At 42.1% G+C, this 25983-nt stretch overlaps 1 protein-coding gene across 9 annotated transcripts; it reads left to right on the top strand.

Moving 5' to 3' along the window:
- Positions 1-14465: 14465 nt before the first annotated feature.
- tpst1l (tyrosylprotein sulfotransferase 1, like) lies at positions 14466-25406 on the top strand. Of its 9 annotated transcripts, none has more exons than XM_055943064.1 (8): positions 14466-15300; positions 16910-16935; positions 19597-19676; positions 21810-22495; positions 22674-22832; positions 22981-23234; positions 24176-24377; positions 24799-25406. In XM_055943064.1, the coding sequence occupies exons 4-8, from the start codon at positions 22082-22084 to the stop codon at positions 24829-24831; spliced, it is 1062 nt and encodes a 353-aa protein (XP_055799039.1). In that variant the 5' UTR covers positions 14466-15300; positions 16910-16935; positions 19597-19676; positions 21810-22081; the 3' UTR covers positions 24832-25406. The 9 variants fall into 9 exon arrangements, with proteins under 9 accessions (XP_055799039.1, XP_055799034.1, XP_055799036.1 ...); XM_055943059.1 differs by having other exon boundaries at positions 16876-16935; XM_055943061.1 differs by lacking the exon at positions 19597-19676.
- Positions 25407-25983: the final 577 nt, after the last annotated feature.

The following is a 25983-nucleotide window of genomic DNA, read 5'->3' as shown; positions in this document are numbered from 1 at the left end:
AGTCAGGGTATATGCAACAGTTTGGGCCGCCTGGCTCATTGCGAACTAATTTGCCAGAATTTTACGTAATTATGACATAACATTGAAGGTTGTGCAATGTAACAGGAATATTTAGACTGATGGATGCCACCCGTTAGATGAAAGAATACATGTTTTGGTTTCGTGATGATAGTTTCCGGATTTTACCATATTAATGACCTAAGGCTCGTATTTCTGTGTGTTACTATGTTATAATTAAGTCTATGATTTGATAGAGCAGTCTGACTGAGCGATGGTGGGCACCAGCAGGCTCGTAAGCATTCATTCAAACAACACTTTCGTGCGTTTTGCCAGCAGCTCTGCTGTTTATGAATTCAAGCCTATCAACTCCCGAGATTAGGCTGGTGTAACCGATGTGAAATGGCTAGCTAGTTAGCAGGGTGCGCGCTAATAACGTTTCAAACGTCATTCGCTCTGAGACTTGGAGTAGTTGTTCCCCTTGCTCTGCATGGGTAACACTGCTTCGAGAGTGGCTGTTGTCGATGTGTTCCTGGTTCGAGCCCAGGTAGGAGCGAGGAGAGGGACGGAAGCTATACTGTTACACTGGCAATACTAAAGTGCCTATAAGAACATCCAATAGTCAAAGGTATATGAAATACAAATGGTATAGAGAGAAATAGTCCTATAATTCCTATAATAACTACAACCTAAAACTTCTTACCTTCTTACCAGCTTTCATATGTTCTCATGTTCTGAGCAAGGAACTTAAACGTTAGCTTTCTTACATGGCACATATTGCACTTTTACTTTCTTCTCCACTTCTCCAACACTTTGTTTTTGCATTATTTAAACCAAATTGAACATGTTTCATTATTTATTTGAGGCGAAATTGATTTTATTGTTGTATTATATTAAGTTAAAATAAGTGTTCATTCAGTATTGTTGTAATTGTCATTATTACAAATACATTTTTAAAAAAATCGGCTGATTAATCGGTATCGGCTTTTTTGTCCTCCAATAATCGGTATCGGCATTGAAAAATCATAATCGGTCGACCTCTAGTCTCTACTCCGCTCAGAAAAATGTAAAACCCTAGTCATTGGCGACTCCATTACCCATAGTATTAGACTTAAAACGAATCATCCAGTGATCATACACTGTTTACCAGGGGGCAGGGCTACCGACGTTAAGGCTAATCTGAAGACTGAGTTAAAGACAGTTTTAAGTTGGACATTCGCGCTTTCAAACCTCAATAGCTTTCAAACCACTTGAGCCACAGACTCTAAATAAGTGTCATGATGTTGGAAAAATTGCGCACAACATTGCACTGGTTTTGTTTTCACGATTTGGACATTAATTCGCTTTCAAAAGCTAATAAACATGCGGAAATGTGAGCAGCATTTTGTATTCCAAGTTGAATTAGTTAGGGAGCGTAAACAAACTACAAACTTTTTACATTCAAGTTCCAATAGCTCCTTGGTCATGTGACCTACTGACCTCAAACAAGGCTCAGAATGTCCACTGACTATACCTTCATATCGCACACTCTGATGTTTGTCTACTTTCATCTCATGCTATTAGACATAAATCTGTAAGCTTTGCAAGACTTCATTTTACTTGGGTGTTCAATTATTTTATTTTTAAGTCAAATGTTCCATCCTCGCAATACCTATCTTTCACATGGACACTGAAAAGATCAGCAAATGGCTGTATGTGGAATGGATGAAGGACAGGAGAGGTATTCAAACAGAGGTGCTTAAAGGAAGGCGCACAGGTAGGCCTCATGAAAAACAGTGTTTCATATGCTCTTTTTAATCCCAGTAATAGGCAGTGATTTGTCAGTCACAGTGAGCTTGATAACGTGAAAGAATCCTTTTCATAGCATCACTTTCATATACTGTACATTAAGACAAATCCTTCTACGTTGAGTATTAGAACGCAGTTTACATAACCTGATAATGACTTCACAACAGGCCACATGCAGACAACTTACAAAATGCAATATTGCATTTGAGGGTTCCTTTTTCTGATGAAAATAGTTATTTGATGCATGGCCTACTATTTCTAACTGGGAAAATAAATTCCTACGTCTTTTGTGAGTAAAATCCTTTTTCCAAAATTGATTTAGGTACATTTTTGTGAAGAGGTATGAGGGTTGTGATATGGGTCATTTAATAGTAAAATCATTTAAGGGATCAATACATTTCTATATTGCTTCCCCAGTATCTGCATGAACCATCAGGCCAAGTGTTTTTGGTTGACAATGCTGGACAGAAAGAGAAGGAGGAATCGGAACACGCTGCATTCAAATTCAGGTCTTAGTTATTCCATTGTACTGGATCTAAAACATATTAGCATTTTACATACATTCATAAGTGTAATACTTTTTTGTGACATACTGTGAAAAACTCTTGGCTGCTGGCTCTGTCACTTCCAGACATGTGCAGAGCAGACTGAAAGGGGAAGGGTAGCTCTCGACTTGAACCACAGGGGTTTTCTGTAAAGAGAGAGTCATCCAAAAGGCACAGACACACCCCTTGACATTCAATTGGCACCGTTGACCTGTATGTATTCTCTCCTGATTGGCTCTGTGGTGCACAGTCTGGCCATCTAACTAAAGTGCCAGAGGTATGAGGAGAGACATCCTCCTTTGTATTTTGGGGACAAATATTTCCTAACACTTTGGATCTTATTCTTGGACAGTTAGAAGACACAATGCATCAATGCAAAAACATTTTTATTACTAATTACTGTCCATGAGTAACCTCAACCTTGTGGGTCTATGGGTGTTTGGGCCCTAACTGCTGTTGGTGGACGTAAGGAAAACTACAGGCGAATATCCGTTGAATATCCAACCTGAAACTGTCTTTACCTCGGTAATCTGAAGATGGTGCTGGCTAAAGCTAAAACTGGAGAGTGTAGAGAGTATAGGGATATTGTTATCCACGTTGGCACCAACGATGTTAGGATGAAACAGTCAGAGGTCACCAAGCGCAACATAGCTTCAGCATGTAAATCATTGTCTCTGGCCCCTTCCCAGTTAGTGGGAGTGATGAGCTCTACAGCAGAGTCTCACAACTCAATCGCTGGTTGAAAACTTTTATCTGCCCCTCCCAAAAGATAGAATTTGTAGATAATTGGCCCTCTTTCTGGGACTCGCACACAAACAGGACCAAGCCTGGCCTGTTGAGGAGTGACGGACTCCATCCTTGCTGGAGGGGTGCTCTCATCTTATCTACGAACATAGACAGGGCTCTAACTCCCCTAGCTCCACAATGAGATAGGGTGCAGGCCAGGGAGCAGGTTGTTATCCAGCCTGCCAGGTTAGTGGAGTCTGCCACTAGCACAGTCAGTGTAGTCAGCTCAGATATCCCCATTGAGACCGTGTCTGTGCCTCGAACTAGGTTGGGCAAAACTAAACGTAGCGATGTTCGCCTTAGCAATCTCACTGGAATAAAGACGACCTCCATTCCTGCCATTATTGAAAGAGATCGTGATACCTCACATCTCAAAATAGGGCTACTTAATGTTAGATCCCCCACGTCAAAGGCAGTTATAGTAAATTAACTAATCACTGATCATAATCTTGATGTGATTGGCTTGACTGAAACCTGGCTTAAGCTTGATGAATTTACTGTGTTAAATGAGGCCTCACCTCCTGGTTACACTAGTGACCATATCCCGCAAAGGCGGAGGTGTTGCTAACATTTACGATAGCAAATGTCAATTTATAACAAAAAAAAACAATGTTTTTGTCTTTTGAGCTTCTAGTCATGAAATCTATGCAGCCTACTCAATCACTTTTTATAGCTACTATTTACAGGCCTCCTGGGCCATATACAGCGTTCCTCACCGAGTTCCCTGAATTCCTATCGGACCTTGTAGTCATAGCAGATAATATTCACATTTTTGGTGACTTTAATATTCACATGGAAAAGTCCACAGACCCACTCCAAAAGGCTTTCGGAGCCATCATTGACTCAGTGGGTTTTGTCCAACATGTCTCTGGACCTACTCACTGCCACAGTCATACTCTGGACCTATTTTTGTCCCATGGAATAAATCTTGTGGATCTTAATGTTTTTCCTCATAACCCTGGACTATCGGACCACCATTTTATTACGTTTGCAATCGCAACAAATTATCTGCTCAGACCCCAACCAAGGATCATCAAAAGTCATGCTATAAATTCTCGGACAACCCAAAGATTTCTGGATGCCCTTCCAGAATCCCCCGCCTACCCAAGGACGTCAGAGTACAAAAATCAGTTAACCACCTAACTGAGGAACTCAATTTAACACTGCGCAATACCCTAGATGCAGTCCACTCCGAAAAACCAAAAACATTTGTCATAAGAAACTAGCTCCCTAGTATACACGAAATACCCGAGCTCTGAAGCAAGCTTCCAGAAAATTGGAACGGAAATGGCGTCACACCAATCTGGAAGTCTTCCACTAGCTTGGAAAGACAGTACCGTGCAGTATCGAAGAGCCCTCACTGCTGCTCGATCATCCTATTTTTCCAACTTAATTTAGGAAAGTAAGAACAATCCAAAATGTATTTTTGATACTGTCGCAAAGCTAACTAAAAAGCAGCATTCCCCAAGAGAGGATGGCTTTCACTTCAGCAGTGATAAATTCATGAACTTCTTTGAGGAAAAGATCATGATCATTAGAAAGCAAATTACGGACTCCTCTTTAAATCTGCGTATTCCTCCAAAGCTCAGTTGTCCTGAGTCTGCACAACTCTGCCAGGACCTAGGATCAAGGGAGACACTCAAGTGTTTTAGTACTATATCTCTTGACACAATGATGAAAATAATCACGGTCTCTAAACCTTCAAGCTGCATAATGGACCCTATTCCAACTAAACTACTGAAAGAGCTGCTTCCTGTGCTTGGCCCTCCTATGTTGAACATAATAAACAGCTATCTATTCACAGGATGTGTACCAAACTCACTAAAAGTGGCAGTAATAAAGCCTCTTTTGAAAAACCCAAACCTTGACCCAGAAAATATAAAAAACGATCCGCCTATATCGAATCTCCCATTCCTCTCAACATTTTTTGAAAAAGCTGTTGCGCAGCAACTCACTGCCTTCCTGAAGACAAACAATGTATACGAAATGCTTCAGTCTGGTTTTAGACCCCATCATAGCACTGAGACTGCACTTGTTAAGGTGGTAAATTACCTTTTAATGGCGTCAGACCGAGGCTCTGCATCTGTCCTCGTGCTCCTAGACCTTAGTGCTGCTTTTGACACCATCAATCATCACATTCTTTTGGAGACATTGGGAACTCTAATTAGTCCACACGGACAAGCTCTGCCCTGGTTTAGATCTTATCTGTCAGATAGATATCAGTTTGTCTCTGTGGATGGTTTGTCCTCTGACAAATCAACTGTACATTTTGGTGTTCCTCAAGGTTCCGTTTTAGGACCACTATTGTTTTCACTATATGTTTTACCTCTTGGTGATGTCATTCAGAAACATAATGTTAACTTTCACTGCTATGCAGATGGCACACAGCTGTACATTTCGATGAAACATGGTGAAGCCCCAAAATTGCCCTCACTGGAAGCCTGTGTTTCAGACATAAGGAAGTGGATGGCTGAATTTCTACTTTTAAACTCGAACAAAACAGAGATGCTTGTTCTAGGTCCCAAGAAACAAAGAGATCTTCTGTTGAATCTGACAATTAATCTTGATGGTTGTACAGTCGTCTCAAATAAAACTGTGAAGGACATCGACATTACTCTGGACCCTAATCTCTCTTGACGAACATATCCATACTGTTTCAAGGACAGCTTTTTTTTTTACATTTACGTAACATTGCAAAAATCTGAAATTTTCTGTCCAAAAATGATGCAGAAAAATTAATCCATGCTAGGTTAGACTACTACAATGCTCTACTTTCCGGCTACCCGGATAAAGCACTAAATAAACTTCAGTTAGTGCTAAACACGGCTGCTAGAATCTTGACCAAAACCAAAAAGTTGTTCATATTACTCCAGTGCTAACCTCTCTACACTGGCTTCCTGTTAAGGCAAGGGCTGATTTCAAGGTTTCACTGCTAACCTACAAAGCATTACACGGGCTTGCTCTTGCCAATCTTTCCGATTTGGTCCTGCCGTACATACCTACACGTACAAGGCGCAGGCCTCCTAACTGTCCCTAGAATTTCTAAGCAAACAGCTGGAGGCATGGCTTTCTCTTATAGAGCTCCATTTTTATGGAATGGTCCGCCTACCCATGTGAGAGATGCAGACTCGGTCTCAACTTTTAAGTCTTTATTGAGGACTCATCTCTTCAGTAGGTCCTATGATTGAGTTTAGTCTGGCCGAGGCGTGTGAAGGTGAACTGAAAGGGACTGGAGCAACGATCCGCCCTTGCTGTCTCTGCCTGGCCGGTTCCCCTCTCGCCACTGGGATTGTCTGCCTCTAACCCTATTACAGGGGCTGAGTCACTGGCTTACTGGTGCTCTTCCATGCCGTCCCTAGGAGGGGTGCGTCACTTGAGTGGGTTGAGTCACTGACGTGATCTTCCTGTCTGGGTTGGCGCCCCCCCTTGGGTTGTGCCGTGGCTGACATCTTTGTGGGCTATACTCGGCCTTGTCTCAGGATGGTAAGTTGGTGGTTGATGATATCCCTCTAGTGGTGTGGAGGCTGTACTTTGGCAAAGTGGGTGGGGTTATATCCTGCCTGTTTGGCCCTGTCCGGGGGTATCGTCGGATGGGCCACAGTGTCTCCCGACCCCTCCTGTCTCAGCCTCCAGTATTTATGCTGCAGTAGTTTATGTGTCTGACATATCTGGAGTATTTATCCTGTCTTATCCGGTGTCCTGTGTGAATTTAAGTATGCTCTCTCTAATTATTTTCTTTCTTTCTCTCTCTCTCAGAGGACCTAGCCACCGTGCTTTTTCCTAGCCACCGTGCTTCTACACCTGCATTGCTTGCTGTTTGGGGTTTTAGGGTGGGTTTCTGTACAGCACTTTGAGATATCAGCTGATGTAAGAAGGGCTTTATAAATAAATTTGATTTGATTTGTTGTTAATAAAAGAGGACTTGTTTTCATGACAATTCTTTCATTGACATACTGCACCAAACGTCTTAGTTAGATGAAAAATTGCCCGACTAAGATCTCTGCAAAAACAAAAATTTTTATGAAAGTGATCTAATTCGGACTATTTTTAGGAAGTGTATACTGGCTACGGTGTCTAAAAATAAACAGTACTATTGCCGCTTTTTTTTCTAGTTTTTCAAGAGAAGGACTTTTTAAGGGAGTATTCAAGCGCACTCGTTCGGTTCACCTAGCCAATTTCGGCTACCTGCCAGCCGAACTGAAGCATGCTGAGGCCTAAATGAAAGTCAGAGTTACCTCTATGCTAACGTTAGCTAGCTACAGCGCATTTAGCTCACATCTTCCATATAAATAACACTGATAAAACTAACCAAATGTTAGTTGTCATGCAGCATATGGGGAAGAGTAGTAGGTTGTGACGGAGGTTACTGTATAGAGTAAGTTGTTTGTGTTTGTGGAGGCTGCACGTTGTGATGATTCGGCCATTCTGTGCCTCTAGGTGAGTTTTCTATACAGCCTGCAGAGCGCAGGCTAAACAAAAATGTGACTCTTCGGCCATTGTCCAGGATCCGATGGCAGATCTGGGAACATTTTAGAGAAGCCCCGGTGTCTTGCTCTAGATTGCACAGTAGAATTAACTTGACTTTTAGCATGATATCTGAATTCAGGTAAGAATTAACACTATGCACGCAGGCACACTTCAAACTACAAGACCGCTCATTTAAGTGAGCGTTTTACTCCAAACATGTACTACTCCCCTCACAGACTATAGGGCCATTGATGTCAAAATATTTACCCCTGATACTAACCTTGGTAGAGCATCCTACTGGAAGCCAAATAGCTCCTTATTAAATAGTGATATATTTAAGTTTAAGGTTAAAGGTCTGCTCTCACACTTTTGGGAAAGAGCTTGTGAAGAAAAATCTTATTGCAAGGACTGGGAGCTCTTTAAATTTGAGGTGTCCAAACACCTTAGAAAATATGGTAGTAATCTTGTTAAAACAATAAGAGCTGAGGAGGAAAAGGTGATCATTAAGATAACTTCCCTTTCTCAGATGTCCCCAGCCAGCCTCTCAGGGGAGGAGAAGATGGAACTGATTGAGTTACAAAATAAATTGGATAATATATATAGATTAAATAAACTGGATAATATATATAGATTAAATAAACGGGATAATATATATAGATTAAATACAACTGGATAATATATATTGATTAAAAGCAGAAGGAGCCTTTATTAGATCAATTAAAAAATGGCTTGAGGGAGAACAGATTTCATCTTATTTCTTTAGACTTGAGAAATGTCACTCTACAAATAATACTATCCATAATTTAAACATTGATGGTGTTATTACAGATGACCCAAAAAATAATTGCTAACTTCTGTAGCAATTTTTTCAGGAAATTGTATAGCTCTATGTACTCTCAGGAAACCACAGATGATTTTTGCCTCACTGAATAATGTTCACTCTATCAGTGATTGTCACGTTCCTGACCTGTTTTCTGTTGTTTTGTATGTGTGTGATGGTCAGGGCGTGAGTTTTGGGTGGGCAGTTTATGTTTTCTGTTTCTATGTTGGTTTTGGGTTGCCTGGTATGGCTCTTAATTAGAGGCAGGTGTTTTGCGTTTTCCTCTAATTGAGAGTCATATTAAGGTAGGTTGTTCTCACTGTTTGTTGGTGGGTGATTGTCGCTGTGTCTGTGTTTATTGCACCACACGGTACTGTCTCGTCTCGGTCGTTCCTGTTCATGTGTTCTTCGTTTCATGTAAGTTCGTAGTTTAGGTCTGTCTAGTTCGTTTTGTTATTTTGTAAATTAGTCAAGTGTATTTCGTGTCTGTTCTTCGTCTTGCAATAAAGTCATTATGTATTCACAACCCGCTGCGCCTTGGTCTACTAACTCACCGAAAGACAGCCGTTACAGAATCACCCACCTAAATGAAGGGGCAGCACCGGGATAAGGGGCAGCACCGGGATAAGGGGCAGCAGCTCCGGGATAAGGGGCAGCAGCTCCGGGCTGAGGGACTCTGGCAGGTCCTGGCTGAGGGACTCTGGCAGGTCCTGGCTGAGGAACTCTGGCAGGTCCTGGCTGAGGGACTCTGGCAGGTCCTGGCTGGACGGACTCTGGCAGGTCCTGGCTGGACGGACTCTGGCAGGTCCTGGCTGGACGGACTCTGGCAGGTCCTGGCTGGACGGACTCTGGCAGGTCCTGGCTGGACGGACTCTGGCAGGTCCTGGCTGGACGGACTCTGGCAGGTCCTGGCTGGACGGGCTCTGGCAGGTCCTGGCTGGACGGGCTCTGGCTGATCCTGGCTGGACGGCTCTGGCTGATCCTGGCTGGACGGCTCTGGCTGGTCCTGGCTGGACGGCTCTGGCTGGTCCTGGCTGGACGGCTCTGGCTGGTCCTGGCTGGACGGCTCTGGCAGGTCCTGGCTGGATGGCTCTGGCTGGTCCTGGCTGGACGGCTCTGGCTGGTCCTGGCTGGACGGCTCTGGCTGGTCCTGGCTGGACGGCTCTGGCTGGTCCTGGCTGGACGGCTCTGGCTGGTCCTGGCTGGACGGCTCTGGCTGGTCCTGGCTGGACGGCTCGCCACTGCGAGGTCGATCAGCTGTCTTAGGCGTCTCACAGTACAGACATTGCAATTTATTGCCCTGGCCACATCTGCAATCCTCATGCCTCCTTGCAGCAAGCCTAAGGCACGTTCAAACAGATGAGCAGGGACCTTGGGCATCTTTCTTTCTGTGTTTTTCAGAGTCAGTAGAAAGGTCTCTTTAGTGTTCTAAGTTTTCATAATTGTGACCTTAATGGCCTACCGTCTGTAAGCTGTTAGTGTCTTAACGACCGTTCCACAGGTGCATGTTCATTAATTGTTCATGGTTCATTGAACAAGCATGGGAAACAGTGTTTAAACCGATTTTTACGAATGATCTTTTAAAGACAGTGTCCTGAAAACGGGGCGTTTGTTTTTTTGCTGAGTTTACATATCACCTTGCATCATAAATAATGACTCATTATCTTTAAATAACAGTCACAATTTACCAATTATACATTGCGGTTCTGATCCTCTCGAACCTTTCCATTTATTTTGTAATTTATTATAAAGGAACATGCAAAACACAAGAAAACAGAACAGCCAGAGGGATTCCACAAAGAAATTAGATACATTTTTAAAAATGAAATACAAATCCACATTATATCAATTAAAATACAGACATGTAGCGAATACATATTTTTTACATTTGGTTTTGTATACGTTTGAATGATTCTAAATAGTTTTCCATATCAGATTTTTAAAAATGAAGGGGCTTTTTCTTTTTTATTATTTGTGTATGAAAATGTTTCCAAATAAGAGATTTATGACCTACTCACGTTCATTTGTGGAATCAGTGGAGTAAAATATGTCAAACTTAGATATTTCAATGGTTGCATGCATTTTGTTGCCAAGATATAGTTTTACATCAGCCCAGAACACTTCATTATGTAAACAATTACAGAATAAGTGTTCAATAGATTCAGTTTCTAGTTCACAAAATCTGCATTCACTGGTAACATCAGGAATATATTTAGAAATCAAGCTATTACACGGATAGAATCTATGGATAATCTTAAAGGAGATCTCCTTTACTTTATTGGTCACCATAAATGTGTGTGGAGTGAGCCTAGCACAGCGCCAGTTTACATCAAACAATGAATCCCAACAAAATATCACACAGGGAATAGACTTCCTGTAGAAATGATCCCTTAATAAACTAATGTTGAGTATCTTATCTAGTAAACCTATGCCATTCACCTGGATATCGCTTACAATAGACGTTCCAAAATATGCATTATTCTGAAGTAAAGATTTTATCCCACTAGGTATAGCTTTTATAACAGTCATATTCCTTGCATGAAACCTCAAAGATGTATCTTTCCATAAATTCTCTCTGCGTAAATAGATTCCCACTAATACTAACTAATTGGCTGACAAGGACAATGTTTTCGAGAACCAGTTACGGTAAAATAACATCTTGTTTCTATGAAATACCGACCCATTAATCCATATAAAACATTTGAGGTGAAAAGTTGTGTTTATACAGCAAAGTCCAGCACATTAAAGCCTGCTTGTGAAAAGCTGCCAATTTCACAGGAAGTTTACCCACAATAGAGGGACAATGTATTAAAAAATGAAGGCCTCCGAGCTTCTGAAAAACAAAATGAAGTATAATATTCCAGAAACTATGAAGATTTTTTAAGTACCTTTTAACCCAGTTGACTTTTGATATCTGATTAAAGAGAGTGAAATCTAAGACATTTAGACCGCCATCACAAATGCTGTTGGTGATAGCATCTCTTTTCATCTTATGTGGCTTGTTTTTTTCCATAGGCTTTGTGTAACTTCATATCTAAAAGGTACAGCAAGTGGATTTGGGAATGTCAATAGAAGAAAAAAGATAGCCCCTCAGCTTTGGATAAAAGCACACTTCCTTGAAGACTTAAATCCCTCCCTAACCATGATGATACTTTTTGGGGGACAGATTCAGTTACAGGATTCCAATTAAGATTATTCACAGCCTTAAGATTTTTGATCTTTACACCAAGGTAGGTTACAGTTTCTTTTTCAGAGATGTTACATTTGTCAAAAAAAGTGAGGTGTCATCTGCCGGTTGGAATATTTTGATCTCTCTGGCCTGGAATGAATATAATGCCTTCAAATTGACTTTGATAAACTAATGAGCATAAGATTTGAGATACTAACAAAAATAAGGCAACGAGCCATCCTCAACAAGGTTGTAAAGTGACAGTGAAGATGAGGCCTCAGAGTCTGATGTTCAAGAGGTGGACATTGAGGAGGTCCAGGGAGAAGACATGGAAGCCTGAGAGGAAGACAACCAAAGTTTTAGTTTCTAGACTATCATTTTACAGATGTATGTTGAAAACATTTTTGGGAGATGCGATGGTTCATTGGGGATATTTCAATATTCCCTTTCTTTTGTTGTTCAGTGAAATCATCCCATGTGAAGTCAACTAATTTAATAAAAATTACATTCGTAACTAGATCGTTTTTGTTTATATTGGAAGGATTTAATCATTTGCAATTATGTCTACTTATGATAAGGTAAAAGGTTTATGTTAGTCTCCATATGATATGGTAAATATATCCAATGCAAAAAACATCTACATTTAAATGGTATTAATATTAATTTGCATATATTTCTGTTCATTCCCATATATTCCCATGAATTCCCATATATTCCTTGTTGATTCCCAACTCTGAATATTCCCAAAATGTGCATCCCTAGTGATATCCGCAATTGTCTAATAGAGTTCAGCTACCTCACATCTCCTTTCTTAAAGCAAGCCGTTTTCCATAAGTACTACAGGCTGAGCGGATTTTACATTTCAGCAGATATTCTTAATCACATTTTCTAAATCATCATGCAATAACATTGAGTTATTTAATTTGCAATAACCACCAGAGTATTTCTTATCATCATTACTGCACATTCTTAGTCAGCCATATGACTTTATGATCCGTCAGGACTGCAGGCAGTTTTTTACCTCTACAGTGTTGGGCTCAAGACTAAAGGTTATCACCCACAAATCAATTCTAGATTGTAGTGAACGATCTCTATTACTCCATCTGTATTGTTTCTCTCCAGGGGTTTTAACTCTCCATATGTCAATTAAGTCCTGGCTTTGGCAGAATTTCCCCAATTTGTTCACACCAATGTTAGGCCTATGGGGCACTCTATCAGTCTCTGTATAATAAACTATATTCAAATTCCCACCAACTATAATCTGACTGGATGGATATTTTCTCAGAAGACTTAAGAATTTCCTGAATTTCCTCTAGAAGTAAGTCATTTGGAGGACTAGAACAGTATCCATATACATTACACAACAGAAATAATATCTCCATCTGGTTGATGACCGCTACTAGCCAATGTCAATTTGAGTAAAGAAAAATGTCCATTTGAAATTGCAACCCCGGCTGAATGATTTGTCCCTTGGGCCAAAAAAATGTCACTGCCCCACTGATTTTTTCCAAAAATTTTATCTTTCATGAATGTGTTTCTTGAACGAATACAAGATCTGTGTTGCAGTCCTTAAAAGAACAAAAACATTGCTTCTCTCTTCAACAGGTTTCGTATCCCCCTGGCATTGATTGACATAAACTTCAAGTCCAGTGGGGCAGTGACATATATATAGAAATAAACATCCTATGCAAACTCAACTCCACCCTCTCTATAAAAAGTTGCTTCATATATGTATTAACAAAGTCTTCACTTGTAAACCAAAACACCACAATTCAAAACTAGAATGCTCAGTTTCTTTGTGGGGAAGGCGCTACCTTGTAAACGTACCGGCGGAACAAATCACCCCGGTAGTATTTATTTTCCATCCGCGAAGAAGGCTCTGATTCCCATGTAGTATCCACCCTTTCCTTGATTTTTTGCCTGTTGGACGAGAGGCCACAACTTTGCATTTGCTGCTGCTGTCAGGTCCTCACCGAATCTAAATTATCTATCTTTCAGAAAGGCGCTTTCCTTTGCTTTCTTTCCTTTCTTTCAAACTGCATCTCTCGTTGTGCGAAAAGCAAACTTGTTGATGATCGAGCGGCTGCCGATGGCATCTTGCTTCATCCCAATACGATGAGCGACATCCACAGCCATGTCCATATATCCATCGGGGAGGTCCGGTGCCACCTATGCGCTTCACATTCTCACCGTGGTCCCCGGGGACACCGTAAAGCCGTAGCCCCCACCTTCTCCGGTATCGCTCTGCTTTAGCTAAGCGCTCTTGCTTGTCAGAGATGGGCTACTCCTGTGCAGTGCATTTATCAGAAGAAGCAGTGTTTGCAAGTTTAAGCTATATACTATTTTATGCATGATTCAGAGAGGTCTGGAGGTCAACGATTTTTCGTAGATAATTTTCTCCAGACCATTGGCTCTTTCGTTTATCTTTGCAGAGACAGCATCGATTGTTGACCTGGAGAATTAAAAAAATATATATAAAAAAATAAACAATGTTGACCTGGAGTTCGCGCAAAGACAATTATTTTTGTATTTTTGGGTGTGGGACTATTTGACTGGATTTTCTAAATCAACCGAATGTCCAGATTCCTCAATTTCTTCTCATGAGGAATCAGGTGGCGGTTTTTCTCCGGTGTATGATCAAATTAGTGGTGTTCTCTATTGTGTTTACTATAAACCAAGTTGTTACATTTAAGTAAGTTTTTATTTTTGTAAAAAACTACTTTATATCGAAGGAGTGCCTTTGATTTGACAGCCTGCCCATGCGCAGATCGGAGCTAGACTACCTTTAGACCTGATTATGTGTTTCTACGCATGAGCATAGCCAACGTCGCTGCGATATGACATCGCCGACAAGTGTGATCGGGATTTCTATGGAGAAGCCGTTTCAGACGATCTTCATATTGTACTGTGAAAGTGTCTATGTATTAAAGGGAATTTACAACTAACCCAAGATAGACCACAGCCTGTCGTTTCCAATGGGAACAAATGAGCCATAGTGGGCAGAACAAGCAAGGAACGAGGGTTAGAGCCAATCATGAATTAGCGAGATCCTATTGGCGCGTTCTAGCAGATATTTGCATATTTCCGTTAGGGAGCGCCTACCCTGAAGTACGTGTGCAATAAAAAAAAATCTATCTATTCTCCCACTGCCGTCCACTGGGCTTCCTCTCATCACCATATTTGGTAGTGAGTGGAAGCGGCAAACAGGATGCTTCACACTTATACATCCGTTTAAATATCTGTCTCATTATTCTAGCTGTGGTAGCGCCTTTATGGCAACTGTCCCGTACACCGTCAGTGGAGTCAAACGACTGCATCCGGTCTTTAGGAGGAATGGAAAGAGAGCATGTGATGTTACTTTTGGACGTTAACATCCATTAACAAGGGCAAACTCCATCTTAACTCCTCCTCCACGTTTACTCGATTGGTTGAACAGTGCAAAAGAGAACCTCCCCGGTAGTTATTTTCTCTCGTCAGGACCAGAAAGAAATAAACACCGTTCAGGCGTTTCTTTTAAGAATGCTGAATTACTCTACTTAGGTTCTGTTGTACGACAGTAGATACGGCTGAACTTCAGACTGGTGACAAGACAACACCATAGTTAAACTCGTTTAAATTACACAATTTATCTTGTTTGAGCGGCTTGTGTTGAGAAGTTGAGTTTCCTCTATTTTGCAGTTGCACAATTACAACGGACCTTTCTTTTTCAGAGACTCTCGGCAGTTAAGGTGAGTGATATTCACATTCGATTCCGTGAAGTTTTGGGTATACAAAACTACTACCAATTGCGCTTCCTGGGTATTCACAATTCACTGGAGGTAGTAATACTGTTGATTTAACCAGAGGTGTATTAATTAGGCCGATTCGGTTGCAAAACGTTTCTTAAAGGGAAGCAAACTGAACGAAACGGGGAGGGTCCTACCTGAATTTGTCCCTCGTTTTAGTTGCAAAATTGTCTCCCATTTTAATTACATAACGGAATGCAGCTGTTTGAGCTAATGATTACACCCCTGTTCACCGGAGGTGCTGTTTTTTATTTGTTCAGTGTTGACCGCTGGCCTAGCTAGCTTACATAACCCTAGCTGATTTTTGGAAATTAGCTTGTCAATTTTTTTTTAAATACAATTTAAATGTACTTTGTCGATTGAATGTAGGCTTGGAATGTCGATTGAATGTAGGCTTGGAATGTATCATCTAAAGGAAAGTATATTTAAACATAATTTTGGTTTGTTGTAGTTCCTCAGCAAGTTCAGTTTCTCTTAGCCTGAAGACCCACCGTTGAATTGCAAATAATTATGTCGGGCAGAAATTAGCGTTCAGATCAGGGAAGATTCCTCTCATGACCTCTACAAACCAGAATGTTGAATAAAATGATGCTTCACTGGTTGTCCATGTGGTTGGTCCTTTTGGAGGCAGGAATGTGAGACAAATATCCACATCAGACATTCAGTATGCTAGTTTGTGTAAATATATCTTGTTTTTAATTTCAATACTAATGCAATTCACACGTGACAAACACTTGCACTATATGGCAGTGTCTAACAGACCAGCAAACCTCTTCCAACTGAGGGCTTTGGTGGACTAAATTCGACTATTGTTTACATATTTTGCATCACAAGCAATGCCTCAACAGATTGAAAATACAAGGGACAGAACCTACCAACACCGCAAAAAGTAGGGTAAACGCCTTCCTTTCTCCACCTCCTACTGCCAAAAGGACCAACAAAATATACAACCAGTACATGGGGCGGCAGGTAGCCTAGCGGTTAAGAGCGTTGGGCCAGTAATCAAAAGGTTGCTGGCTTGAATCGCCGAGACGGCAAATGGAAAAAATCTTCTGTTCTGCCCTTGAGAAAGTCAGTTAACCCCCAACAACATCTCTCTGATTCAGAGGGCTTGGGTTAAATGTGGAAGACAAATTTCAGTTGGATGCATTCAAATAAAATGTTATTTCTCACATGTGCAGACTACAACTGGTGTGGACTTGACAGTGAAACGCTTACTTAGTTGTGCAACTGACTAGGAATTCCTTAAAGTAAATGTAATTGTAGTCAATATTCTGGCTTGTAGAGACTTGCATCTTTTTTTGTGACTTTCAGACTGATATTCATGGTGTAACCATTGTAACAGTCTGATGTTTAGGCAAAGTTCCTCTCTGCTTACCTCATTTCAAAATAAAAGTTCCCCACAAGTTCTTGCTTTTTGTGCATGTGCAGGACTTTTATTTTTGATATGAGTGAAGCAGAGAGGAAGTGGGTCCACAACAGACCCAGATTTGCTAAGTCTGTTTACGTTCTATTCAGGTTTTTTTTTCTTTCTCTACCCACCCCGCATAAGGACCAAACCAACGGACAATCGGCAGAGTAAGTTGAAATAGAATTTTGGCAGACTATTGCGGGTTTTTTTGCAAGCTATTTCCTATCAACGCTAGTGTGTAAATACTTGTGTTTCTAAAAGCAGCTAACTTCACCCTACCCCTCATGACCAGATGTTCACTGGTTATTCTGCCTGGTCTGTTATGTCATTTACAGTGACAAGAAAAGGTATGTGAACCCTTTGGAAATACCTGGATTTCTGCGTAAATTGATCATAACATTTTATCTGATCTTCATCTAGGTCACAACAATAGACAAACACGGTCTGCTTAAAGTAATGACACACAAACAATTATACATGTTCATGTCTTTATTGAACATACTGTGTAAACATTCACAGTGCAGGGTGGAGAAATTATGTGAACCCTTGGATTTAATAACGGGTTGACCCGCCTTTGACAGCAATTTTGGACCATTCCTCTTTACAAAACTGTTTCAGTTCAGCAATATTCTTGGGATGTCTGGTGTGAACTGCTCTCTTGATGTCATGCCACAGCATCTCAATCGGGTTGAGGTCAGGACTCTGACTGGGCCACTCCAGAAGGCGTATTTTCTTCTGTTGAAGCCATTCTGTTGTTGATTTACTTCTGTGTTTTGGGTCGTTGTCCTGTTGCATCACCCAACTTCTGTTGAGCTTCAATTGGTGGACAGATAGCCTATTCTCCTGCGAAATGTCTTGATAAACTTGGGATTGAATTTTTCCATCTGATGGCAAGCTGTCCATGCCCTGAGGCAGCAAAGCAGTCCCAAACCATGATGCTCCCTCCACCATACTTTACAGTTGGGATGAGGTTTTGATGTTGGTGTGCTGTGCCCTTTTTTCTCCACACATAGTGTTGTGTGTTCCTTCCAAACAACTCAATTGTAGTTTTATCTGTCCACGGAATATTTTGCCAGTAGCGCTGTGGAACAGCCAGGTGCACTTTTGCAAACTTCAGACCGCATTGGCTTCTTCTGTGGTGTCCTCCCCATGGACACCATTCTTGTTTAGTGTTTTATGTATTGTGGACTCGTCAACAGAGATGTTAGCATGTTCCAGAGATTTCTGTAAGTCTTTAGCTGACACTGATTCTTCTTAACCTCATTGAGCATTCTGCGCTGTGCTCTTGCAGTCTTCTTTGCAGGACGGCCACTCCTAGGGAGAGTAGCAACAGTGCTGAACTTTCTCCATTTATAGACCATTTATCTTACTGCTGACTGATGAACATCAAGGCTTTTAGAGATACTCAACAATTCTTAATCTTATGTCTTCTGAGATCTCTTTTGTTCGAGGCATGGTTCACATCAGGCAATGCTTCTTGTGAATAGTAAACTCAATTTTTTTGAGTTTTTTTATAGGGCAAGGCAGCTCTAAGCAACATCTCCAATCTCGTCTCATTGATTGGACTCCAATTAGCTTTTGGAGGAGTCATTAGCCTAGGGGTTCACATACTTTTTCTAACCTACACTGTGAATGTTTAAATTATGTATTCAATATAGACAAGAAAAATACAATTTGTGTGTTATTAGTTTAAGCACACTGTTTGTCTATTGTTGTGACTTAGATGAAGATCAGATCAAATCTGATGACCAATTTATGCAGAAATCCAGGTAATTCCAAAAGGTTCACCTACTTTTTCTTGCCACTGTAGGTTAACATCCTGGAGCTCAGTGTCCGATAGAGAATCGTGGAATAATCCTACACACACACACACACACACACACACACACGTTCTGAGCTATCACATACCTGGCAATCTCTAACACACACATTTAGGGCAGTTCTGGACTGTTTTTCGACAGTGCATTCTCACATAGCCTTGCTAATCCCATCCCTATGGTCACACACTGTTGAAGTCCTGCATTCAAATAGGCCTTGCTATGTTTGTGGTTGAGGGCTCCTGACTGGTTGTACAGATCTAGCCAATCCGTCCATAGAACTCCAGCGGAGATTAACGTTGACTTGACTATTTAATTGTAATCCAATAATGGAAATAGTGGATTCGATTCGGCGTCCATGTTGGCTTTAAGACACGGTTACAACGCACACTATAGAACAAAATAAATGGCAACTGTCGCCTTATTGCGCACCTGATGCTGGCTATGTCATTGGAAATGAAAGGGGAAGCGCAGTGTCTGGACTAGACTGAATGAATTCAAAACCTTCTCATTCGTGGTCGTCACACTACTCATGCTGAAATAACAGCCTATATAATGTACATAATAATAATCATTTATTATTTACCAATTTCTGTCCAGTGTTCACATTCAACATCCTCATCTGTCAGAAATGTAACAAGTTGGCTAGCTAGTACTCCAATTCAGAAAGTGGGTGTTGCCTCCCTGTTTCAACCAGAAGCCCAGTCCTCCACATCCACTGAACAGACAGGAGAAGAGAGACAATGAGACTGCTCTGTAGCCTACTCTTCATTCTGGGACAGATTACATTTGAGTCCCTAATGGCACCCTATGTCCTATATAGTGCACTACATTAGACCAGAGTGTCATTCCATTTGATTTCAGTAACTTTTGTCAGAATAATAGAGAGAATGATTTATTTAAGCTTTTATTTCTTTCATCACATTCCCAGTGGGTCAGAAGTTTACATACTAATTGAGTGTATTTGATACCATTGCCTTTAAATTGTTTAACTTGGGTCAAACGTTTCAGGTAGCCTTCCACAAGCTCCCACAATAAGTTGGGTGAATTTTGGCCCATTCCTCCTGACAGAGCTGGTGTAACTGAGTCAGGTTTGTAGGCCTCCTTGCTCGCACACACTTTTTCAGCTCTGCCCACAAATTTTATATAGGTTTGAGGTCAGGGCTTTGTGATGGCCACTCCAATACATTGACATTGTTGTCATTAAGCCATTTTGCCACAACTTTGGAAGTATGTTTGGGGTCATTGTCCATTTGGAAGACCCATTTGCGACAAAGCTTTAACTTCCTGACTGATGTCTTGAGCTGTTGCTTCAATAAATCCACATAATTTTCCTGCCTCATGATGCCTGAAATTTGGGAGTAAAAAGGCGAAGGAAAAAAACAAGTGTGGATGTAAACCCTTATTACTCCCTTCAGGGGATATGACCTCAACCTCTCCTTTGCCTAATCCACAGATGTCCATCTGCTTCCCCTATAGCAATCCTGTGATCTCCTCCCATCCACCCAACACATTCCAAAGCCATCTGTCTTTCTATGGAGACCCATTACCTCCTGACATAACCCAGTTTCTTTCACTCCTTATACACTATGTGTCTGATCTATCATTCTCTAATATCTCAATGTTCAAAGTTTACCCTGAATCAAACACTAGGAAGAAACCTGGAGAGGAACCATACTCTTGAGGGGTGGCCATTCCTCTTCTGGCTGTGCCGGGTGGCGATTTATAAGAGTACTTCGAGATGATCGAACTTTGATAAATAAGGAGCAGCAGGGTCAAATAATAATCAGTGGTTGTAGAGGGTGCAACAGTTCAGCACCTCAGGAGTTAATGTCAGTTGGCTTTTCATAGCTGAGCATTGAGGTAGAGTGGGAGAGCGCATACTTAAGTTCACACAGGACACCAGATAAGACAGGAGAATTGCACCAGATAGGACAGACTGACCCTAGCCTCCCTGCACATAGACTATTGCAAAATAGATACTGGAAGCTGAAACAGGGGGGCGGGAACACCGTGGCCCCGTCCGACGTTACCCCCATGACAGGGCCATCCAGGCAGGATATAACCACATCCACTTTGCCAAATCACTGCCCCCACACCACTAGAGGGATATCAACAGAGAAGGATGGGAGAAACTCGCCAAATACAGGTGTCACGCTTGTAACGTCATATTCAACAAGAATCAGGGCTGTAACCGCTGCCAAAGGTACTTCAACAAAGTACTAAGTAAAGGGTCTGAATACTTATGTAAATATGATATTTGTTTTTTTAGTTCATTTGCCAAAATGTCTAAACCTGTTTTTTTGCTTTGTCATTATGGGGTGTTGTGTGTGTAGATTGACGGGGGGAAATCTATTGAATCCGTTTTAGAATAAGGCTGTAACGGAAAGGGGTCTGAATACTTTCCAAATGCACTGTAATTTTAATTAATTATAGGTCATATTTCATAGAAATCTTAACACAGGACAGTTACTTTGAAGTACTTTGCTAATACAGAGACCACATGTACTTGTACATAGGCCTTTCAGAAGAGAATGAACAATAATGTATAAATTAGGCTACACAGTCTTTGTAAATGTTTTAGGTACATTTTTGTTTTGGGTGCAAACTCTGCGTTAACACTGTGTAAACTCTTAGTAGCCTAAAACTAGCTAGCAGAGTAAATATAACTGTTGATTGTTGCAGCATGTGAGGATCGGCATTCGGCAGGCTTTTGATTCAGTTTAGTAGTGACTCATAGGATCTTAAACAAATTGCTTTGCATTGTAGCGTGGCTGAGCAAGCTGTCACTGTAGGAAAACATGGAACAGTAGCATTTAGTGGCTTTACATGAGTGTGACAATGAGGGATAGATGAAAGAAAGAAACTGAGCTGAGAAGAAAGGGAGAGCATTGAGTTGATGGCATTTACAAGAAGGCAGCGTAACCGTGTAGTTAGTGGCTCTCCAAATGCAGGAAGTGGAATATGAATGTTGCAGAAATCCAACTGCACACTCTCTTCTGTATCTCTTGGGCAGCTAGTTCAGTCATTTGTTGGGGAGTTCAATGACAGGACACATGCAGGAAGCTACAATTGTTCTGAAATTGTTCCAAAATGTAATGCGTAATAATTATGTAATAACATAGCGTGTTTTGCATGTGGTCACCAGAAGAAATAATATAAATTAAAAACAAAAATAAGCCTTTCCTAAGGGTATTGTTGACGTGTGTGTGTGTGTGTTGCAGGTCCAGTATGGTGGATCAAGGATATGTACAGGGCTGGCACCCAGCTGGAAAGGACCCCTCTCAGAGCCACCTGGGGGGGTCCTAGACCGCCAGCGACGACGGGTCTCTACGTTCCTCACTACGTTATTTTTCTACCCAAAGGCCTCAGTCATTCTCCCTTGCCCCTCTCTCAACCCTCTAGGTCTCAACCCACAGATTTTATACCAAATCATACCCCAAGCTCCTACTCTTAACTCCAGTCCACAGCCCATAAACCTCCAGTCTAACTGACCATGAGGGGACAGAAGGTGAGCATGTTATTGGGCTGTGCTCTCCTCTGCTCCGCCTCTCTCCTCTACCTGGGCCTGAGTGGCATCGACTGCCCTCCCCCTGACCACGCCCACCGCCATACCTGGGCAGATGCCCACCTGGGCTCCACCAATCAGAGCCAAGCATCTCCCATTTACTATGGCGAGGACACACCCCTCATTTTCATTGGTGGGTTCCCTCGGAGCGGCACCACACTGATGCGGGCCATGCTGGATGCCCACAATGCAGTGCGTTGCGGGGAGGAGACACGGGTGATCCCGCGTCTCCTTGCCATGCGTGCCACCTGGAGTCGCTCGGCCAGAGAGCGGGTCAGACTGGACGAGGCCGGGGTCACTGACCAGGTGTTGGACTCAGCAGTGCGGGCATTCTTACTGGAGGTTAGCCATGGTGTTTCTCTCCTGTTTGTCTTCTCACTTTACATCAGGTCATCCTGAAACATGGGACGGGTTGCCTAGGCTGGGATGCTGCAGTGTAATTAAATTGTAACTGCACCATTTTCTATAGCTTTGCGACTTGATTCATTGCTTGCTTGATTGATTGATTTTCTTCCACCAGATAATAATAGGTCATGGGGAGCCAGCAGCCAGGCTCTGTAACAAGGATCCATTTGCTCTGAAGTCTCTGTCCTACCTGGCCCGTATTTTCCCCCAGGCCAAGTTTGTTCTCATGCTACGGGATGGAAGGGCTACCGTCCACTCCATGATCTCACGCAAGGTAGCAACTGCTGTTGTGTGGGGTGGGGGAGGGGGTTCCCTCTGCATGCTGTGGTCTGATGAGCTTCCATTCTTGAGCTCTCCAGACACTTCACTCTCTTCTCTATATTTCTCTTTAACACAGACTCCTTCTCCCTCCTCTCTTGCAGGTGACCATCTCTGGTTTTGACCTGACTAGTTACAGGGACTGTCTAACTAAGTGGAGCCGTGCGATGGAGGGCATGTACTCCCAGTGCCAGAGGGTGCCTGAGGGCAGCTGTCTGCCTGTGCGCTACGAGCAGCTGGTACTGCACCCAGAGGAAGAGATGAGGAAGCTGCTGAGCTTCCTGGGGTTGCCATGGGACCCGGCCGTGCTACACCACGAAGACCTCATTGGCAAGGCCGGTGGAGTGTCGCTGTCCAAGTGAGCGAAAGAGAGAGCGAGTTTGTCTTTATGTACATGCATGACAAGCACCCTCCTAAGAATCATTATTTCCTTTCCCCTTTAACCTTTGCTGTAGAAGATTATGGCTCACAGGTGTACTTAGTATTACTCCTTACACAGGATTCACACATTACACAGTCTGTCTTCACAACGCACACGTCTCTCTCTCACTTACACACCGCCTCAATAAATACACAGACACATACAGAAATTCCCTGCTCAATCTCACACACACACACACACACACACACACACATACCTCACCCGCTTGTCTCATCTTCTGGTGATTGCATACCAGACGTTTGATGCGTTATGGTATAGTTCGCAATAAAGAGATGCCTGAAGAATAGGTAGTTATCCTCCATTTCCGAATGATAGAGTAAGTGGACACTGACAATGCTCATGAAGCGTACAGGGGTCAGTCACAGTCTGGTTTTTCCAGCTGTGCAGTACCGTCCTGGGTTAAAATACTATTGGACATTTTCAAATACTTTTAGTGTCTGCTCTTGTTTGCCTGGAGTGCCAAATGGACAGGGTTTTCTTTTCACCTTTGACTATTCTGCTCAAACAATCCCAGATAAAGTATTTTAAATGAGTTCAAATAGCATTTGAAGCCAGGTCTGGAGCTGTATGTATGTATGAGGGTTTAATGGAAGGTTTAGAAGAGAGATGAGACATAATGTGAAGCCAGCTGTGGTAGTCAGTGAGCTGCTTTTATATAATACGTCTGTCTTATGCAATCATTAAATCTTGTCATAACCATATGCACCTCTCAAAGCCAGGACAAAAATAGATGCGTGCGCGCGCACACGCATTGGAATTAGTCTAGACCCTTGTAGGTTGGAGAGGTCAGGTGGAGAGTCAAGTCTCACACAAACACACAGACACTAATGTTATATCTGTCTGATCTCCCCCTGTAGAGTGGAGCGGTCCACAGACCAGGTCGTGAACCCTGTAAACACAGACGCCCTGTCTAAGTGGGTGGGTCACATCCCCTCTGATGTGCTGCGTGAGATGGATGACATCGCCCCCATGCTCGCCCGCCTCGGCTACGACCCCCTTGCAAACCCCCCCGACTACACCCGGCCAGACCCCATCATAGCCCCCAACAACTACACACTGGTGAGACCTGACTCACCAAATCAGAATTTACATCCTTTCATATTTGTGTTCTTATGGACAGTATCATTTGTAAGGGAGATGCATACAGATGTGAAGTCTGATAGGAAGGGCAACATGCATATCCTCGTGATGCTGGAAATAAAGAACCCCAATGCTCAGTGATCATAAATAAGTAATCTACTCCTGCACCACAGGAGACTGGTGAGGGAAGGACTGCTCATAATGGCTGGAATGGATTAAGTGGAATGGTATCCAACACATGGAAACCATGTCTTTATGTTCGATACCAATCCATTCATTCCGTTCCAGCCATTACGATGAGCCCATCCTCCCCTATTAAGGAGCCACCTGTGTCATGCACATATTTTCATATCTGCATGTGCTCTTCCTTAAAGACTGATGCTGATTTTCCTCTCCTCAGCTTCAGAGAACAGAAATCCTACATCCCAGTTAGGTGGAAAAGAAAGGAGGAGGAGGTATACACAATGCACTTTGGACATTCTAGAACCCTCTCCAGTTCCACGCTACTTTCCCATTGGCTCTCAGCCCACCATCAACCCCACTGAAGAGGATTCTAAACTGCATCTGTGTTTTTGCTTAGGCCACTGTGACCGTTAGCCTATGTTGTGTTATTTCAGTGGAATGAGGGCATCAAATATGGATCCGTTTATTGCGCCACAATTCTGTGGGACAGTGGATGCCACTGTGTGGGAACTCCGGTGCCTCTTCCCTTGACTCATTCTCAGGAAAGTCCCCTGTCTGAAATTCTGCCTCCACTCCCTCCACAGACCCCTCCATGTACCAATAGTGTTGCAGTGTAATGTGAATTTGTACCACAATTGTTGAACCTGGTACCATTTCTATGTTTCTTATTAACTTCCTGTCACTCATCCAAAATCTGTGAACATGTTTTTGGAAAGATCTGCGAGTGTGTGTGTGTGTGTATATACATGTGTAAGTAGGCATACATTTATATTTTTCAAGATGTCATGTTTATTTTCTTAATAAATTATTTTGTTGGAGCATTCATTCAGTATTAGATTTTGTAGCTTGTTTTGTCAAAATAAATAAGGCAAATCACTGTATAACAAGTATTTGTCTGTAAGCATTTATTTCAGGTTTCTTTGCTAAGGACTTACAGTACCCACCAAAATCAGCCTAAGGTTTATCTTTAAGTGTTTTATGGTGGATATTTTTTTCCCGTACTGCCGGTAAAGCACTGTATGTTGTCAATGTGTATATAATGTTTTTTTTTTAAGAAGAATCTTATCACCGCTGAAACTCAATGCAGGGCACTACGATTAATGTACGCAAGTAACTCAACATAATAAAATCTAGCCAGGGAAAGCAAGCATAAAACAATTGAATTTACACAATTCAAAAATCTGTCATTCTCACCTACTCTACATCAACTCTTCTACTCATCATTGAGCCCAGTTTTTTACTTATTCTTTCAAAAAAAATGGAAAGTTTAGTTTGGACCCCCTCTGTCAGAGGGGGACCTTTCCAGCAGAGCGTCAGGTTAGTATGATGGATTCCAGGGGCTCACGAACAGGTGGCTGGGGCTCTACGTCCAGGGGCGAGATGGTCATGAAAAGGCTCCTCA

Source organism: Salvelinus fontinalis, chromosome 13 (genome assembly GCF_029448725.1).
Source record: "Salvelinus fontinalis isolate EN_2023a chromosome 13, ASM2944872v1, whole genome shotgun sequence".
NCBI lineage: Eukaryota > Metazoa > Chordata > Actinopteri > Salmoniformes > Salmonidae > Salvelinus > Salvelinus fontinalis.
Note: the sequence above shows the minus strand (reverse complement) of the source record. Positions and strands in the feature narration are given on the sequence as shown.